The sequence below is a fragment of the Ischnura elegans genome, chromosome 10, assembly GCF_921293095.1.
Source record: "Ischnura elegans chromosome 10, ioIscEleg1.1, whole genome shotgun sequence".
Classification (NCBI taxonomy): domain Eukaryota; kingdom Metazoa; phylum Arthropoda; class Insecta; order Odonata; family Coenagrionidae; genus Ischnura; species Ischnura elegans.
The window spans coordinates 12,474,159-12,494,052 of NC_060255.1; the positions used below are offsets into that span (position 1 = coordinate 12,474,159).

The 19,894-nt window shown below is 38.3% G+C and overlaps 1 protein-coding gene across 6 annotated transcripts in view; it reads right to left on the bottom strand.

The window, feature by feature from the left end:
* LOC124167275 (tyrosine-protein phosphatase Lar) overlaps window positions 1-19,894 on the bottom strand; it is a 947,012-nt gene that overhangs the window by 20,919 nt on the left and 906,199 nt on the right. For all 6 annotated transcript variants that reach the window (XM_046545185.1, XM_046545186.1, XM_046545184.1 and 3 more), the window contains 11 exons: window positions 19,017-19,231; window positions 15,226-15,497; window positions 14,714-14,830; window positions 14,026-14,127; window positions 11,390-11,527; window positions 10,833-10,976; window positions 10,074-10,290; window positions 5,730-5,905; window positions 4,708-4,926; window positions 2,665-3,014; window positions 1,893-1,991 (listed from right to left, as the gene is read on the bottom strand). In XM_046545185.1, the coding sequence (XP_046401141.1) occupies window positions 1,893-1,991; window positions 2,665-3,014; window positions 4,708-4,926; window positions 5,730-5,905; window positions 10,074-10,290; window positions 10,833-10,976; window positions 11,390-11,527; window positions 14,026-14,127; window positions 14,714-14,830; window positions 15,226-15,497; window positions 19,017-19,231 (2,049 nt within the window). The remainder of the gene's footprint in view (window positions 1-1,892; window positions 1,992-2,664; window positions 3,015-4,707; window positions 4,927-5,729; window positions 5,906-10,073; window positions 10,291-10,832; window positions 10,977-11,389; window positions 11,528-14,025; window positions 14,128-14,713; window positions 14,831-15,225; window positions 15,498-19,016; window positions 19,232-19,894) is intronic.

Here is a 19,894-nt window from a genome sequence, read left to right on the forward strand (position 1 = left end):
AATTTCAGCCGTGGCCAGGATTTTCAGCATTTCAAAAGTAACCATGTCGCAGATTTCAGAAAACCACCCTCGGCCGTCCATCAGCCTGTGCCTCTGTTGTTTTTTTTTCGCATCCGAAATCACACGGACCAAAAATCATTGTCTTCTAAGGAAAATATCAAATCACACGAAAACAATTGAAGTGTGTTTCATCCCTACCTCGTCTCACCAACTTACCTTTTTTGGCCTATCTGCTTCAATTCTCCGTTTCTAGACTACAAATGCTAGGAGAGTGACTTTCTGGGAAAGTGTTAAAATTAGTTTAAAACCCATTATTTAGTGCCCGGTTTTTTCAACAATTTTCCCCCCTGGTTTTGGATCCCCCCCCCCCCCCCCCAATTGAAATTCCTGGCTACGCCACTGCTCCTTCCCCTCCACCTCTCCTTTACACGCTTTTGCTGCCCACTCCTTCCTCATGCTGAGCGGTTGAGCACCTCGTCGCACGTGACGTTATTACCGTTTTAAATACTTTTAATTGTTTTGCTGATTGCGCAGTTGCAATGTAATTTAATGATGCACCAATAAAAATGTCTTTCATTGTGTATAAACATTTCCATTAACAGGAGAACCAATGAATGCAGTGTGCGTGCACTATGGCGTAAATTATTGCGAGGAAGTGCTAAATCCACCTCACCATACTGAAGCATTTTCGGATGAAACACAAGTCCGTATGCGATGAGAAAGTAAAATTCGGGGGAAACGCGAGTGAGGAAAATTTGAATTCAGTCGATAGCAGGGGGGTAGCCAGGAATTTTGTTAAGGGGGGGTCCAAAACCAGGGGGGAAAATTTTTAAACAACAGGGTACAAAGGAGAGGTTTTCAAACTAATTTTAACGCCCTTCATAATAGAAAAAACTTCATTTTTCAGAGATTCATTTTTTTTTTCATTTTTGTAAATTCATGATTTTTAATTTTTTGAAAGTAATTGTGTTTTTATATTTTGGGGGGTCCTCTCGCTACGCTACTGGTCAGTGGTTCATCCTAAGATTTTTCCTATTTTCATTTCCAAACCCAAGCGTAACAATTTAGACCCTGAGTATGTAAAGATGTTTTTAAAAAACAACTTGAAAGCCCATAAAATAATTTTTAATTTATAAAAATATAAAAATGTGTATGAAAATCTAAAAAGCATTCCATTGATTGTATGTACCCGCAATAAACTTGAATAATGACTTTGTTTAATGGCAGGAATTCGAAAATGCATTTGGAATCGAAAATATCCGATTCGAAAGATCTGGCTCCAAAAATCCTGGATCTGTCCATCCCTAGTTATTTTATTCCATTCAATTCTTAAATTTTAATGACAGCGATGCTACAGATAAATCAAAATCCCACCTGCCATAAGGAGTAAGAATCGATGGAATCGGAATCGAGAATCGGGAATCGATTTGAAGGAATCGAAATTGGAATCGGAATCGAAAAAAAGTGGAATCGACTCATCCCTACAAAAGACTATCTTATTCATGTTCACCATGCCTTATTTTATTGGCTTTGAACTAAACGGTCACTCGTCATCCAAAAATAGTTCATTCATGGCTAAAGAAAAGGGCAGTCAGGTTAATTTCTCAACTCAAAGGATCACTGCAAACCTCTTTTCTCTTTCTTTGGTATTATGACTCTGCATAGCCTGCACATCTATACGTTCCAATACAATTTAAAAGAAAACTTCAGCCAATTTGTGAAAAGTTCAAATATTCGCACACATTACCCCAGGACCAAGGATACCATTGATGTACATAACCATAGACTTTCAAAAAACAGTTATTCTTTTAATATTTTAAAAATTCATCTCCTCAAAAGATTTCGCCTAGAATCTAAGGATGTAAGCAAGTCTTCCAGCTCTAAAGGCTTACCCTTGGTGACCTGATGAGGAGATATCCGTTGCTACGGCTGATGACATGAGAGGCTTCGTCACTGCCGATTGATCTGGTGCCTTACAAGGCTGGCGTCTCCTAGAAAAAAACAAAGAAGAAAATCACGTTTTAACCAAAACTGATCAACTACAAATATTATTACACATTTATTAACATTGCATAAAGGGCATGCATGCATAAATGCCTAGCATTAAATTAATTCTCTCTCATCTCATTCGCCTTCTCTCATCCCTACCAACACCTTATACTTGTTTTTAACATGAAATCAGTCCTCATTGCAATCAATTGAAAAGATTCAAATGAGCATAAAAATATATATTAGAATTTCATGAGCTGGTCAATGAAATATAGGTGGGAAAGGTGGGATATTAATAGATTGCGGAATTTTAAGATAAACGGTTCAAAATGGTGAGTTTTTCGGCTATGAGAGAAATATTTTATTAATCCTTACACTATTCTATTAGTAATATCAATCCAATTAAGTAAAATGGATTAAACTTAAAAATTTCTCCAAGCTCTGGGGGGGTTTTAACCCCCAAAACCCCCCCTCGCTGAGCCACTGCATGAACGCTCAACAAACTCCCACCGAATCAAATCCGCTCATCCAGATAGCCCTTACAATACTAGATGAGCAGATTTGATTCAGTGGGCGATTGTTGAGCGTTTATGCAGTGGAGGTATCGTAATGCATCTGATATGTCTTAAGAAATGTTGAATATGTTAAAAGGAAATATTATGAATTAAATCATACCTGCGAACAACAAACAACAGGAGCAGGCAGATGGCCAGGAGAAGGGCAGCAATGACGGGTCCCACCACCCACACCATGCCTGCCTCCGTGGCTTCTGGATTTGGGTCGGCCTTGACATCGGGCCCTTTGCTGCCCCACTGAGTTCGTGATCCGGTATCCCCACTCGACCCTCCACCACTGCCTGGGGACGGACCAGGAGAGGTGGAGCCCCCTCCAGACTGCGAGCCTGAGCCAGAAGAACCATCAGGTGGGGGCAAGTTGGGGTCCGGACGACGTGGAGGGTCACCAGGGGGAACTTCCCTCATGTCCAGGGCTAGGTACTCGGAGAATGGGCTAGACGTGTAAAGGTGCTGCAAAGGAAGAAAGGAGTTTTTAATAATTATTCTATAATTACACTTTTTAATTGTTAAAATTATGACACTATAAAACAAATATTGAAAAAAAAATCATTGCAACAAATGCATCTGATATATAATGAAAGGTTGAACACTTAATCCAAATATTATGCATCAAATTGAAATCTTAACTTTTTTATAGTTTTAAGCTTAATAACTACAGTAGAACTTATTTAGTATGTTTCTGAAGGGACCACAAAAAATGAACGTACTAACCAGGAAAACGCACTAACGAGGAAAGTAAATAATAGCAGTCAGGGTAATTGCAATCTGCAGAACAGTCGTCATAATTACAATTACTATAAGTAGTTCTCATAGGATCGCCTTCCTGAACTCTTTTCACATTTAAAATCAAGAAAATGAGCACAACATTGAGAAACAATACCATGTGAATAAAAATCACAATGTTTCATAGATTTCCCGAAGACAATTCCATGAAAATGGCGTCTATCCCCTGTGATTTATCTTATATATATTTATAGAAAGAGGACAAATGAAGCTAAGTCATTTTTCTTTCTCACAGCATACTCGGAGAATATAACAACCCGGAGTAAGTCTACTGGTTGTTTTTAAACATCATAAAAATTGGACAAAATTATATTGACTTTAAAATGACGGCAACAGCCGTACACTTCGCTTCTGGAATGATACCATATCGGTTGTTACATCGATCAATATATCGATTGATAACATGCAAGATTATTAGATTACGACATAATTACAAGATTTTATATAAAACAGTTGAAATTTACTTTCAAAATTTGTCTAATGTCGTCTGCTTTCGTTCCGAGATCAAGTATTTTTAAGCTAAACTTGGAGATGGAGATCCAGAAGATCGTCAGCTCCCGCAATAGTAGTCAAGTAAATACACACGTACTCCACAGCCTCGACGTCGAGTTTATGGAGTACGCGCAGTACTGCTTTAGATAAAGTGGGAATTGGTTACGACATATAAGGGCCATGGTTAAGACCATTAAGACTCATTTCTTCATCATGATAACTCGTGCAATAGCAACAATTGCCCACTCACGAAATTTGTGCGCAGCAGTGGGCACTCCAAAGCGCTCCAAAGGCAACAGAAGGTGAGGAGCTCGGGGTGGGGAAAATTAGGGCTTCTTATTGGCAGTAGTTTTTCATAGTCAGACATTCCCAAAAAATGGCCGAATTTTATTATTCATCACGTCACATGAATTCAGAAATGCATTTGGATAAATCACAGTCGAAGAAAGAGATGTGGAATGAATGCAAGAATGTTAATGGCTAATAATAATAAATTAAATCATGAATTCGGAGGTTTACTACACTTAAGAAGATACAAGAGAACGAATTGCGGGTTGCATCATGGCAAACAATTGATCGTACTAACCAGGAAAATGCAATCTTTTCAAACGTACTAACCAAATACTTTTACCTGTATTTTGTTCGAATGATACTGGGATCAAGAGAAATCGCCATATTAAGGAGGAAAATGTGGTAAGGGGGAACGTACTAACCAAGTTCCACTGTATTTGGATAACACTAAAATTTTTGGAACATGAATACGCACGATTGCCAGGATATGCCAGAATTTCATTTCAATTGACTTAAAACCTCTTCCCATTGTACCCAACCCCTGGGCTCTTAGCCCCACCAGAGTCAATGAACTTACTTTTTGTGGTGTGTCCACAACAGCTCTGACAAATATTCTATAACGACGGCCAGCTTCTAATCGCCAATTTGTGAATCCCTCATATGTCTCACTGTTCCCTAAATGAAATGTGTACGGAATGTTGCGCTGAGGAAATTTTGCTGCGATGTACGGAGCCATTTCCAGGAGCTGATCGACATTCCCCTGCCGTTCAGTCCTTGCTTTGCTATTTGCTACCAGCTGAAATAAAGGATAAATAATGATAAGGAATCTGTGGATGAATAAAGACGATATAAATGAAGTTCAAAAAATAACTTAAAACTTTTCAATTCAACTAGCTTTACAGATATTTTTATAACATTGAAAAATCAACATGAGTTCAAATTTTAAATATATCTATAGAAAAGTTTTCCATTGAACGAAAGAAGTTGACATTTTCACATACTGCTTCTGATATGTTATAAAGAGCAAGTGCTATTAAATAATGAATACGAAATTGATAAATGTCATGAAAACAAGTCAGTAAAGGCATAAAACCTAGCCACCTTTTAAATTAAACAAAAGCTGCAACATTTTCATCAATATGAAACAACTATGAAAAGGAACCATTATGGATGTACATGTTTAACTAACATTTCATGAAGCAACCTTATAAAAGACAGTTATGAAATCAACTGATATGGAAATATCTCTGAAGAGCAATCCACATTTAATGAAATCTGAAAATTATTTACAATGAAAGCAACAAAGCAACGAATTTGATGAAGCCAAAGTTTGAGAAAAATATTTAAATATACAAACAAAAAAATACGTAATTGAAAGAGAAAAACAGCTAAAAAATAGTGGTTCATATGATTACTGCATCGCCATCCAATTACTGCAGCCAATTAACAAAAGGGTGATGATAATTCCTCAAATTTCTCCCAATAGTAAAACTTGCACGATACATTTCAAAAGACACATTTACACAAATATCAAGGAAAGGGGAGGTCCCGCTCCGATTAGAAATTTTGATTTAATTTTGACTTAAAAATAGCACTTACTTCAGATGTGAGAAATTGGTCTGGATTTTTGTCCATGGTACTTTCATCATCTGGAACTACTGCCAAAAAGTAATGTGATATGGGACCATATTCTTCTGAGGCTTGAGGCAAAATCACTTGGATTTCCTCACCATTGACAACACCATAAAAATCTGGCTTCACCATTGGCTGAGGGGCTGCAGAGAAAATGTGAAGCATTACACATTTACCAACAAATTTCAATGGAATATTTTTCACACAAATACAGCATTTGTCATAATTTGCTGGCGCTGCATGGCTTACTATGCCAATTAACCCTGATAAGATTAATGATAATTGTGCATTCACCCCATATTCTTCTCATTAGCAAAAAATACACCACATAATTCAAACAACACATTTAAACTAGAGATGTGCGAATAGTATCCGCGAATACTCGAATACCTCGAATACTAGAAAGTATTCGATATTCGAGGTCTCGAATAGTTATGCAAAAAGTACCGTCTCGAATACTTTGAATTTCGCGTCGTACACTGTCGCACGCACGTCGTTGGTAGTTGACTCGGAAAAATGTACAGAACTCTAGTCTTTTAGTGCATGCAGCGCCGTTATGAGCAAGTTGACGAACTACATCAAATTCGCGGGTCAGAGCGGTGAAAAGAGTTCGACGTGGGGAACCAAAATTGATCCGGGTGAAAAAATCCGAAAATCCCCGGTTTCTCCCACCAGGAAACTCAAGTGCCGTGCGATAGTAACATCGGCGCATTTCCCACGATCTGCTATCCCCCTCCATTCAGCACTCGCCTCACCCACTCAGACGCTTTCATCTTCTCCGAAATCAAACAAAAGGTCCTCGCTCTGGCAGGGGTCGTATTACGAAGACCTTATCATCGAAAAAAATATCAAGTTACACGAGAATAATAAAGACGTGTCTCACGCCCCCCTTTTCTAGCCCACTGACCTTTTTCTGCCTACCTGCTTCGAAGTTCCCCATTTCTGGAGCTCAACTGCTGCATGAGTGCCGTGGGATAGTAACATTAGCGCATTTCCCAAGATCCGCTGTCCCCCTCTGAGGCTTTCCTCTTCTCCGAAATAAAAAAAGGTACCAGCTCGCGCAGGGATCATATTACGGAGACCTTAGCTTCGAAAACAATATCAAGTTACGCGAGAAAAATAAAAGCGTGTCTCGCGCCCACCCCCTTTTCTCACCCACTGACTTTTTTTACCTACCTGCTTCGAATTTCCCCCTTTCTGGAGGTCAACTGCTGCATGAGTCATCTACTAGCCCGAAAGGTGTCTAACAATGACTTTCGGCAATTATTATTACACCTTTATTGGATTGAAATATTAGTAATGTGCGCGTAATTTAAAAAAGAACAAGACCAAACGCGACGCATTTCTGACTTTATTTAAACATTTTACGTGAGGAAATAAATGTCAAAATAGGACGGAGGCTTGGCATTCTGGCGAGACTCGATATGAGCAACAGAGCTTCTCGGAAGTTGATGTGGTATTTTTTTCCGAAAACATATATCAAGCTACAATTTATGAGTGGTGCTATAAATCTTTATTGTTACAGTCCCAGACGAAGGGATATTTTCTCAGGATATTTGGTTTCTCCCTGATAGCAATTCCAATTCATCTTCTTATCTCGTGAGAACTCCCAAAGATGGACTGAAAATAATTGAAGAAAATCCGGTGGAGAAGAGCTTGTATTTTACAAAATGTCTCAGATTGTCAGCTAGCACTTGGCAGCAGGAGTGGGGGTAAAGCGATGTAAGTTGAATTAATTATATGCCCAATTGTTTCCATAAAATTAAAATATTCCATTAATCAGCTAAATTCCTGTTCGAATCCTTTAAAGGAAATCATTATTACTCCCCAAAATCTTGTGTTGCCTGCTGCATAGGCAACCGAGTCAAACATTCCAGCATTCATCATTTAGTATTCGAGGTATTCGAAATTCGAGGTATTCGAATATTCGAGCAATGATTTAATATTCGAATTCGATATTCGAGTTCGAGAAATCTGCTATTCGACCCATCTCTAATTTAAACACATATGTATCATAAACAAGGGAGAGGTTGGTCCCACTCCAATGGGAAATCTTGATTTAATTTGAGGAACCTTGATGAAATATTGACGAGAGTATCATTTTTCAGTCCAATGAGATGGCAAAAAGCAATAATTTATCAGAAATAAAATATTATTCTCATACAACAAACCATAAGATAAAATTTTACAAACACATTTTAAAGACTGGATATTACTCTTTACACCCATGTCTCGTATAGCGCAATTTCGATTAGCGCAATTTCGATATAGCGCAAATTCGTTCCTCGGGGAAACATTGCAACGCAGTGTAGCCTAATCAAAAATCTTAAACGCTCTCGTGATAAAACGTGAACTTGCGCTAAGTACACACGAAATTTCTATCAATTTACGCATATTAATATTATTTCTTGCCTCAAATCTTCTTTTTTGTTTATATATTAATCGAAATTCATTGCTGCGCAATTGCCAAAAGTATTACTCGTCATTGGGTCTAGATAGCCGGCCTACCGAAGATTTATCTCTTCTCCTTAACAGAATGATAATAAATAATTTAGATCGTTAATTAAGCGTGGGGCTAGTGGAAAAGAGTTTTTTTTCAGCAATACGGTTTGAGACGTATTTTTGCCGTCGTAGGTTACCGGGCGATTGCCTTCCAGGTAGAGAGTCTACGCTAAAGCCTTCAAGGTCATCGGTATTCACGGGGGAGAAATGGAGCGGTGACCGAGTTGCGCATGAATAGCATCAACACATAAAAGGGTCCGCTATAGAGTCTTAAACACAATGGCTTCGTTCCCTCCCCGCAGTCATAGCCCTTCTGCGTCTCAGGAATACAGTTCAGCAGAAGAAAGTGATTTAGATAGAGCCATACAGGGTAAAAACCAAGAGAATATGGCAAAAAATAGGAATGCGTGTAGAAAAATCAAGAATTTATCAAGAAAAACCATTAACCTAGAAGAGGACTTGAGAGAGGTCAATTGCTTTGAAAATGGATAGCGTCAAAGCGATATTGCGCGGAAGTTTAAACTCACGATGCCTTATTCTGAATAAAGACGAAGCTAAAATATCAGTGACCTCAGCCGCACCAACTTCAACCAAGCGGTCTACACATACGGAAAGTTCATGGTGAATCAGTACAAAAAGACGAGAGTGGTAATCGCTCCGAGACATTAAGTGAAAGCTCCGGTTGGTTCCAGAATTTAAACGGCAAGCAGGTATTTTCATTGCGGCGATATCAGGTGAATCTGCAAGTGTTGATAGCGCAGCCACCACAACAATTTCTGATGAACTCCAAGCTGTTATTGAAAGTGGCTCCTTTCCCCCTCAACTAGTTTTAAGTGTTGATGAGACGATATTCTTTTGGAAAAGAATGCATTCTCCTTCATTCATTTTCAGGGAAGGAAAACCTGGGTCAGGTTTCAAGGCATTTAAAGACTGTTTCACGTAGCTGCTAATGACTCGGAGGACTTCAAATTAAAATGATTTATCATTCATAAACTCCGCTAGCTATGAAATGGCATTTAAAGTAGCATTTTCCTGTCATTTCGATGAGCGACAAAAGGGCCTGGGTGACACAATAGTTGTTTTTAGACTAGTTTGAAAAATCATCAACTGCCGGCAACGCATTACGATCCCCTGAGATAGCAGATGTTAGCCCACCCGCACGACAGGACGGAATTTCGAAAGCACGTAAGAATTTTTTTTAACGTGAATAAAAGTCTTTGAATGCGTGAATACTATCTTTAAAGATGTTTTAAACTATAAATATTTATAGAAATAATGTTTTCTAAGGCTTTTTATGGGAATACAGATGTTTTAGAGGAAATTCAATACCCAAGACCTATGCTACCAGGAACGCATCCCTATCTTCCCTATGTTAAAACGCTCTCGTATAACGCAAATTCGTATAGCGCAAAGACCCCAAGGAACGCATCCCTTGCGCTATACGAGACATGGGTGTATATAGTAATTTACACCTATTAATTGAATGCATTGAGAAATTTTTTGATTAAACAAAATATTGAAAGTTTAACAGATTCAAAGTGGAAGATGGTAGGACAAGAAATGTCACTTGGTACATTCCTCACTTCATCATTTACAACCATGGTTTTGACTTGCATACACCAGGTATCTAGCAAAGAATTTGCCATTCTCTGTCGTTTTAAAGGTACCGATTGGGAGTTTTGATTTTATACCATGATTGTTATCATCAAAAACATGGTGGGAAACAAAACATCCTTGATAAAACCCAGAAATAGATAATACATTCCAAAATATTAATGGTGTAACAGTTAACGAACAGGTTGACCTTACCTGCCATCTGTGTTGTTACAGTTATTTTAGCAGGAGGTCTGTAATGACGATCAGCAGGAACTGCACTAACATTGACAAAATATGTCGTGAATGGAGAAAGTTCAGAAATAGTATGACTATGCGTTGTGGGAGGTAAAGTCACAACACGCCTTGGGACAACAGCAGTTTGGGTCATTCCTTGTGAATCGACAAACTCCTTCACCGCTTCATATGATATCTGCAATTGTAATACAGCGCATTACTTAAGACCATTTCAACTGGTGTAGCCTACATGGCTAAAGCCTATACTTTAAAATAATGTTTTGCCTGAATCAAAAGTAAGATGAGGCAATTCACTCTAGCTTCAATGATTGACAAAATGACTATAATCCAGATAATTTAATTTAAATACTTGACGATGAAAAATAGTTTCAAACATTAAATTAAACACTGAAATTTAAATGGGTATATAAGGAGAAAAAGATGTACATAATCCTAATATCACTTAAAAAATAAATACTTCATATTTATTCATATGAACTTATGTATTTTTTACATTATTAATCTCAGTTATAGTTAGAACTGCCTAGAAAAAATCTTGCTAATCTCAATGAAATTCCAAAAATGTATTTATACCTTGACTATATCCATTTTCATACCAGAATATTTTGAAATCGACATGTCATTTAATAATTAAATTGCCGTTCGACAAATGAGAAAAATTATTACTGAGCTTTCACATATAACTGATTCCACTCATATTCCACCAAAGCTACAAACCTTAAAATTAATAGGATTCAGACGAATAGGAGGGGACCAAGACAGGGTCATGCTATGGGTGCTGACATCGTGAGCTCGCAGGTTCAAAGGCACATCTTCTGGCTTCACCTTCACAGTAACTTTTTCAGATAGGCGACCCAGGCCCTAGAAGATTTAAATCCATTAGAATGTCAATCAATCTTTATAAATATGTTAAATTTCAAATGGAAGAAAAGATCAGCTATTGATCTGACACAGCATAAAAGGTACTGACTCAATTTCTATCCTAAAAAATTAACAAGTATGTACACCAAAGTTTTCAACAGCAGCTATTGAATACAATTGCTTAGTCCATTAGATAATCTGCTTTTATATTTAGCATGACATATGAAGAACAATTCAATAATTAAGTAGCTTTGATAAACATCAACAGATGGTCAAAAAAATCAAATTGTTACACAAACTTGATGCATTTCTAATTTTTCTTAACTTAAAAACGCATGAGCATTAACATCTAACAGAAAAAAAATCAGGCACTTATGAAGATATAACCATGAAAATAAATTAATAGAAAGTACCGTCTTTGTTCGAGCTGCCACTGCAATAGCATATTGAGCAAACTTTTCTAAATTGACAAGATCAGCTGACTCAGTAAGTCCCACCACTTTGTGCTGCCACTCGTCCAAATCTTCCACAGCAGTCATAGTATAAAAGACCTAGAAAATGGAAGATTCTCCATTAGACATGGACACCACAGCAGATAACATTCATTTGAGCAAGACAAAAATATTTACAATACTGTGACTACTACACGTGTCACAGTTTTGTCAATCAGAGCAAATGTATGGAGGTGCACTTCTTGCATAAGTTGACACCACGTATACGTAGTGGACAGAGTTAACCTTTTTGCTACAAATGACGAAAATATGCAGCAGGACGCTTCTTGACCCGGGAGATGAAAGCAGCAAATTTTCGTCGGACGTTTTTCTACGCAGGCAAACGAATATCAAAACTATACATTTTCTTGCTCTCCCCATTTTATGACAGTCGCGGGCTCTCGAAGTCTTACTTTTGGGACCCAACAAAGGCGGACGTAGGTCGTACCCTCCGAATCCGGGAGCAGTTACCCACACCCTTAGTCTTATATTGCCCCTCCTTGTGGTAAGAGGGTCATTCAATTGTTCATTCAGTCAGTTTTTGAAATTCCCCCGATGATTGTTCAATCTCTTAAGAAGCCACACTATATGCCAGTCGCATTTTGGCTTTTTTTATTTTCCACGGCTGAAATTCTCCTACGTAACCTCTGCGAGAGCTTTCAAATAAAACAGTTCATGAGTAGGACAAGAATTGCATGCGACGGCATATTCAAAGACAGAATCAGAACTCTTTCCACCCTAATGGGGAGTTGCATTCACTGAAGCTATTATTTTAAATTTCAGATCTAGATCCAATGTCTTCCGCCACTTTAGATCCGATGTATCCGATGAAGGGCAATATCCGCACATATTTGGATCCGAGGTATCTGATCCGACCATCCCTAGTTAACACCAAGGCCACCCACATACAGTGGAACCTCGTTAAAGCGAGTACGGGCTATAGCGACACCCCCGCTATTACGAGAGATAGCCGATGCACCGTCAATTGACCCTATAATAAGCGTGTTAAAAAATTCGTTTTTACGAGACCCTTTCGGTGTTGGCTCTCGCCATAGCGAGGGTTTCACCGCCGGAAGACTTTCATCAAGACTCCTTAACCTCTGTAATTGCTAGCGATCTGTTAGAAATGAAGTTAATGGAGTGCTCAGTCTCAAATTTATGTGGTAAACTGTCGTTTGATAAATATAATGATTGACGAAACAATGCTTTGCATGATTTTTATTCAGTGCGGCGCTTATAAATTGTTTGAATAGTTAGTCGTTATTTGAGTAAGGAAATTTAGTGATGCAAAATAACATCGCCTTTCGTCTGGATTTATGATTACGTTTATCGGATAGATGTTTATCTGTCGCCGCACCACTCCTGTTCCTGTATATCTGTCCGCGACAGGTATATTGGCTATTATTTGCTCCACCTCCGGTAAAGCGACAATTCGCTATAGCGAGTGTTTATTAGTGCACCGTAGGGTGTCGTTATATCGAGGTTGCACTGGATTGAGTAAAATACCCGGAAATTAAGTATGCTTCTCACTTGTTATGGGGAGCACATTTAAGAAATATTTGTGGTGGGGCCTTGAAGAATCCAGGATTTGTCAAGCACATTGTGGGAAGATTTTCGAATGGAAAAGTAAAAGAAAGGTGCTATTTTGCACTTGTCGAAGCACACCTTGCATACACATCTAGCATATGGGACCCGTCTCAAAAAGACTCAATCCGTGAACTTAATAAAATATAAATGAAAATTGTGTGATTAGTTAAAAACTTCTGCGGGCTTACTGAAGCAATACACTTTTTTATTTTTCAATATTTTAAAGAACTTGGCTGGGTGCCTCTAGAGACATGGAGGCTGCATGTTAGGCTCAGACTGCTTGAGACATTAAGAATAAATATCTTACAGAGTACTTCGGAGACCATCATATCAGAACCTCACCATATTTTCAAGTCCAATAGAAACTATAAAATAAGAGAGATATTTTTCTGAACAGATAGGTATAGGAATTTGTTATTCCCCCTAACAATAAAGGACTTCAATAATGCAAGGTGCAATGAGGTGCATTCCTTCTTTTTGATTAATGGCTGGAGTCCTAATGCCCTCCACCTATGCATATTGAGGTGGCTTGCAAGGTAGGGTATAGATGTAGATATCAGAAGTAGGGCATTGTAATTTTAAGCTAGCCTGAATTTAATTTCTCTGAAAATAGTCGGTACGATTGCGATAAACAAGACCAATGCAAGGTACAAAATAAATGACTTCTGAACAAATTTTGGAGCCAGCCAAAAATGGACTTCCAAGGAGAGTTTCATGAAGCAATAAAGAAATTAAGGTCATGATTTGACTAGCCTGGGATAAGTATATTAATGATGAAAAGAATTTCAGTCATGATTCCCATTTCATAATAAAAAGTACAAAACACACCCTGAAATATAAATTTATCATACACAGCTATTCATCTATTCCTGACCTCCTTGCGGCTGGCTGACCCCCATGAGAAAACAATCACAAATGAAAGATTCTCAGGGTTCGCAAATGAACTGCAAAACTACCAACACTGTAATTACCTGGTAACCCAAGACCTTCCCACGACTTGGAACACTCTCCCACCAAACTTCCACACTAGAGTCAGATGTAGCCACAGCACGAACACCCATTGGAGCCCGGACCTAATGGATAAAGAATAACAAATTAAGGTAAAAATAAAAAAAGATAGTGGCTTGACTGATAAGAAATAAAATTAAACAGCTCAAGTCACATAAGTGCCCAGTTATACATTGATCATCAATTTTTCATATCAAGAAAAATGAATTGGTTCACACTTAATGATAATCCCTACAAAAACTGAAGATGAGAAGATATTCGTGTACTTGTCTGTGGTAACATAAATGGCTAACATCAATGTGTGCCAACTTATTCTTTAACTTACCAAACAGAATTTTCTTCAGGGAATGCATTGAAATAATTTTATAATGCCCATAAGATATGCTTGGAGTTTCCTTCTCAAATAACAATGGAGTAGAAAGTTGTTTTTTTACTGTACTGAGAGTTGACTGTACTTCAAAAGATTTCAAAATTAATGGTTACTAACAAGAAGCAATTCAAAAATTCAGTACATGGCCTCATGAACACAAAATTTATTTGTGAAATATAATATTGGAGAAAAAGATTATAAAGAGCAGGTAAAAATTATAGGCACGTGATTCCATGAATAAGCCACCAAATAAATGAGAAAATGAAAAAGTCATCACTTACAACTTCCCTCTCCGTCCTGAGGGATATCCTTTCACTGTACGGTCCAGGTCCTGAGTTGGTGAAAGCTCGAATGCGAAAAACATACTCTGTGTTTTCTTCCAAGTCAGTAAAAACAGCCTGAAAAATAATTGAGTTAACACTTAAGTAAAACAAAGATAATTCATAAGGGGTTAGGTCATCATAATCATCACTAATATCACTATTACCTAGAGTATTATGTATTTTGGGAACATTTCCAAATGAATAACAAGGCCACACATGCCCAGGTATTTTACTTGATTTCTAAAGAAAATACCGTATATGTCTGAATATGGTCCCCCCTTTTTTTCCAAAAATGCCTGTGGTAAAAGTAAATGGGGGGACTACATTCAAACGCATTTTTTTAACTTTTCCCGAAACTAAAGCCTCAAAATTAGGGGGGGGGGGGGACTATATTCAGAGGGGGACTATATTCGGAGAAATACGGTATTAATTGCTAAGTTTTGGTACAAAACAGAAATAAATGTACACACCTTTGTGACCTTTGTCACGTTTCTATCTGGACCTGGATGGTCTGCATGCCGATGAAACTGGACTCCGTAGAAGGTGAGTTTTCCATTGCAGGCATGTCGAGGGGGAGGGTCCCAACGAATGGATGCCACATCTGGGGTTTGGAAGCGAGCGGTTATGTTTGACGGTGGCATTGATGGAGCACCTTCTGGGGTGGAGACTATGGTAACAGCTTCCTGACCCCTCCCAACTGCATTCTCCCCAGACACTCGGAACTCATAGTCAACACCTCTCTCTGCAACAGGAAAATACTCATTTCAAACATTTTATTCACGTACCTTCTATGTATAACACATATTTTAAAAGGTAATGCAAGAGTAGAGGGAAGAACTGACAATGATTAATGAAAAATCATTTAAATATAATGAATAAAAATTTAAGGAAACTAAAATTCACCTTACTTTTTGATCAAACACCATGCCAAGTTATTTTCATTCTTTGGTCATATACAAAAACAAAAAAAAACACTCCATACACATCAAAATGAGGCATTTGGACCCAACTCCAACCTAATAATCCTGTTATTAGCAACACATGGCTTAAAATAGGCAGTACGTACCCATTAAAGACTAGAAACTTGGCATTATACCCGACTGAACAATAGTGGAGAATAGGGAAAGCAAAAAAAGGAATTGAGAGGAGTTTGAGGAAGTGTGCAGACATGCCTGGCAGAACAGGAGGAAAGAAGAAATGAAAACAGAGTAATGAGAAATGGAAGATGAGGAAAAAAGTCGGAGCCTAAGGTGCTAGAGAGAAAATGAGTCTGGCAGAGTATGAGTGATAACCAAAGGCATGGAAAGCACAGACGTGGCATGAAGGCACACACTGATTCTGCTTCATGAAGTGAGATCGAAGGCCAAGCAAGTACATCTACGCTGATAACTGTTGCCAGATGCACAACAACTGTTTCCATATAATGTAGGAGCAAAAAAGAACCGAGGAATTTCATGACATTTAAAAAATGGATCCCATTCTTGTCAAATTAACCAGGAATATTTACATCAGATGTAAAATAAGCCCAATCATTTCTTTGAATGAATTGAACTTGTATACAGTGGAACCTCATTAAAGCGAGTACGGGCTATAGCGAGACCCCCGCTATTACGAGAGATAGCCGATGCACCGTCAATTGATCCTATAATAAGCATGTTAAAAATTTCGTTTTTACGAGGCCCTTTTGGTGTTGGCTCTCGCCACAGCGAGGGTTTCATCGCCGGAAAAACTTACACCAAGACCCCTTAATCTCTGTAATTGCTAGCGATATATTAGAAATGAAGTTAATGGAGAGCTCAGTCTCAAATTTATGTGGTAAACTGTCGTTCGATAAATGAGTAGTTAATTTTGGTGAAAATATTGTGGCATTAGCATTTGCGAATGCTTGATCTTCTTTTGTTCCTCTGGCGGCAGAAAGCAGTCGTCAGCATACCCGCACGTCCATGAGTTGCATGAATAGAAAGCATTTGATGGAACACACCATGGCCAAAAAACACCAAACACGTCTAAGCGAGAAAATAAAAATAAAGGAGTACATAGTATGAGGTATATTGGCTATTATTTGCACCACCTCCGGTAAAGCGACAATTCGCTATAGCGAGTGTTTATTGGTGCACCATGGGGTGTCGTTTTATCGAGGTTCCACTGTATGCACATGAATGACATAAATATTGATTGAATATTGGATAGAAATATCATACCTATGATTTATGTGCATGTGTCTGCATTGAAATATTGCGTATGAGATAAGATTAGCTACAGTAACCGGTAGAAAGGTTACAACCGAGACCACTGACTCCACAATGTTCATGAGGAGCCCATTCCTGACATGGGGGGTGTTTCAGAGTCTCCCTTTCCGATCGGACCGGGAGACTTGACGTGGATTCTACATCACTTACTATCACGGCAATCTGTGCGTTTAAGACTGGCTTCTTATCAACTCAAGGCTGGCTTTCCGATAGGATAGAAGTCAAGTGGGCTAGAGGTGCCGGAAAGTCATTCCGGTTGGGAATGGTGATATGTTATAATGCTGTTTTTTTATCAAGTATTTGGCTCTAATAAAATAATACCACTTTATTTCATGAGTGCTGATATATGTGGATATTCTGATAGAGTAATATAGGTGTAAGTGACTTCAATTCTCGTGTAAATTAGACGATAAAAGAGCAGACTGTATCACTGTCGGTGCAAGTTCGTTCGCATTGTTATTTGGATGAGTAATTTAGCAAAAAGAACGTGAAACAAGTTGGAATGCATGGCGTAATGACTTACAAATATGTAGGTAGGATAATGCATTGAATACGTGTCTGTGGGTTTGGAAGTATAACAATTTGTCTAATTTGATATGATTGTGTGCGTGACTTGGCATCGTATATTACATCAAAATTAGACGTGGTTATGTACCTAATTCACTTGATTCCATGGTGTACATTCTAAATATTCGTTTTAATATGAAATATTAGTTCAAGCATAACGGGAATAGCCACGGTAAAAACTATACGAAAGCACCCTCACACCATCTTGTCATCTATAGTCCACAAATTTCGCCATCCTTCTAATGAGCGATGCAGTGGGTTAAGGCAGTAGGCAGTGAGGTTAACGATAGGAGTTCAACTCCCTTTTGCTGCGGTTATTTTTTTTTCTCTGTTGAATTATCGCACACTGAAATATAATTTAGAAGATATATTTCAAGGTGCAACAATAGGGACTGTTTGTCATTTTCGTACCAAATAAAATGGTATTATAAAAATAACCGAGTACGTGCAAAACAGAAAACAAACTAACCACATTATTTTGCGTTATTTTAACGTACATAACTAGAGCCATTAATAATAATGCACACTATTCAACCTAATTTAATCGCTGTATTTCCTTCCAGCGTACCTCCACTTTCACGGAAAATTTGTAAGATGTTTACGGCATATCATGAATGCCATAACAACATTTATGATGGTCAATATTCATATTTAACTGAGATACTGAATGAAAATATGACAATTTGGTTAAACAATTGAGTAAGTAAACCATATGTTGTTGGAAAAAATGATGGATTTCACAACTACCTGTAGTTTAGTTCTTACGAACAATCAACTATGCTCTCACGAGAATAAAAGAACAAACTTGTTCAAAATGTTCCTTCATTCCCATAATTTGCTCAAAACGACAGGGTATTACATTAAAAAAACTACAGACGATCAATCCTGAAATAATTTTACCCCGCAACAACGTCAATTATGTGACAATGTATCAATTAGCACTTATGCATGCCCGTACATACCTTTCGCCTCCCTTGTGAAGTGTCAAACCTTGCGGGAGGTTATTTTCGCTGCTCACTTGTCTCTTGAAAATTGTGACGTTTTCTCCTTTCCCGTTTAGGATGACTGTTGACGTCATACCAAAAGCGGAACGCTTGCCGATAGTATGTGTGAAACGCACAGAAGACAAGTGTAGGATAGGTTCCCGATCGACTCGGAATGAATCAGTTTCCGATGCCGCCAATCCTATGAGACTCTGAAACACCCTGATGATATTCAGCCAGTTGTTTCTGGGAGAGCATGCCCAGCTATGTGAGGTATGTGCCACCAAGTGGTCCAGAATAAATCTACACAAATCCTCAAGAAAAATTTTGGATTCTGGGACCAATATTTTGTCCTAGCAACACATCTATTGTTTACATGATTGACTATTTCATAGCATAACATATGCAATAAACCAGTGTAGAGGGATAAGTGATAGAGGGTATAAGAATGGAGATTCATACCTAAATTAGGAATACGATAGCGTTGAGTCTGTGCACCAGGTGTAACAGGAAGAAGTCCTGATCCCTCACTACCCCCCTCTCCTTCAGCCACAATGTATCGCAAAGGCTGATCACGAACACCGTAACGCAGCCGATAACCCAACAGTTCGCCATAAGTTTGTGTTGGCCGAGTCCACTCCAGTTCCACGCTGACAGAAGGCTCCCTTTCCAGAATCCTGAAACGAAAATTGTTCACATTTATTATAAAGGAAATACAGCTGCTGAATGCATGTTTCTGAGTCTACACTGACAAAAAAAATCAAACTTTAATGAGCAAAACATAGTGTTGATGGAGCAGATGCAGTGGTGTAGACACAGGGGGCATGTGCTCCCTAAACCAATTTTAGCAGACAAATATTTATTTATTTTTTAAATCATTCAAAAACAGCCAAAACGGCAATTGAATAGACAAATTAAAATCTGCAGCTTTAACAAATATAAACTACAAAAAAGGATATAAAAAAGAATTCAGAAGATGGATTTTCGCAGCTACCTCTTGAATGATCTGATGGGCATTGAAAGATCCAGGGAAGGGTGAGTAGTCGAAATGGTATTGAAAGAGGTAGGGAGTCTGTAAAAAAAGTGATCTCTGAGAGAGAGAAAGACGGAATTTAGGTTGGTGTAGTAGGTGGTTATTACGGAAGGAGCGGGAGGGAATGTGGAGTGAAAAGAAAGGAGACCACAACCAATCAAATGTGTAATTTAAGCACCAAAATAGTATAAAATGTGATTTTTGGAGATAAAAATGTTCACATTTTTTCCAAAGAGGGGTTCCACCCTCAATGACCCCCTGAGTCGTGTCCCCCCCCCCCCCCCATCATCCTGGCTATGCCCCTGTT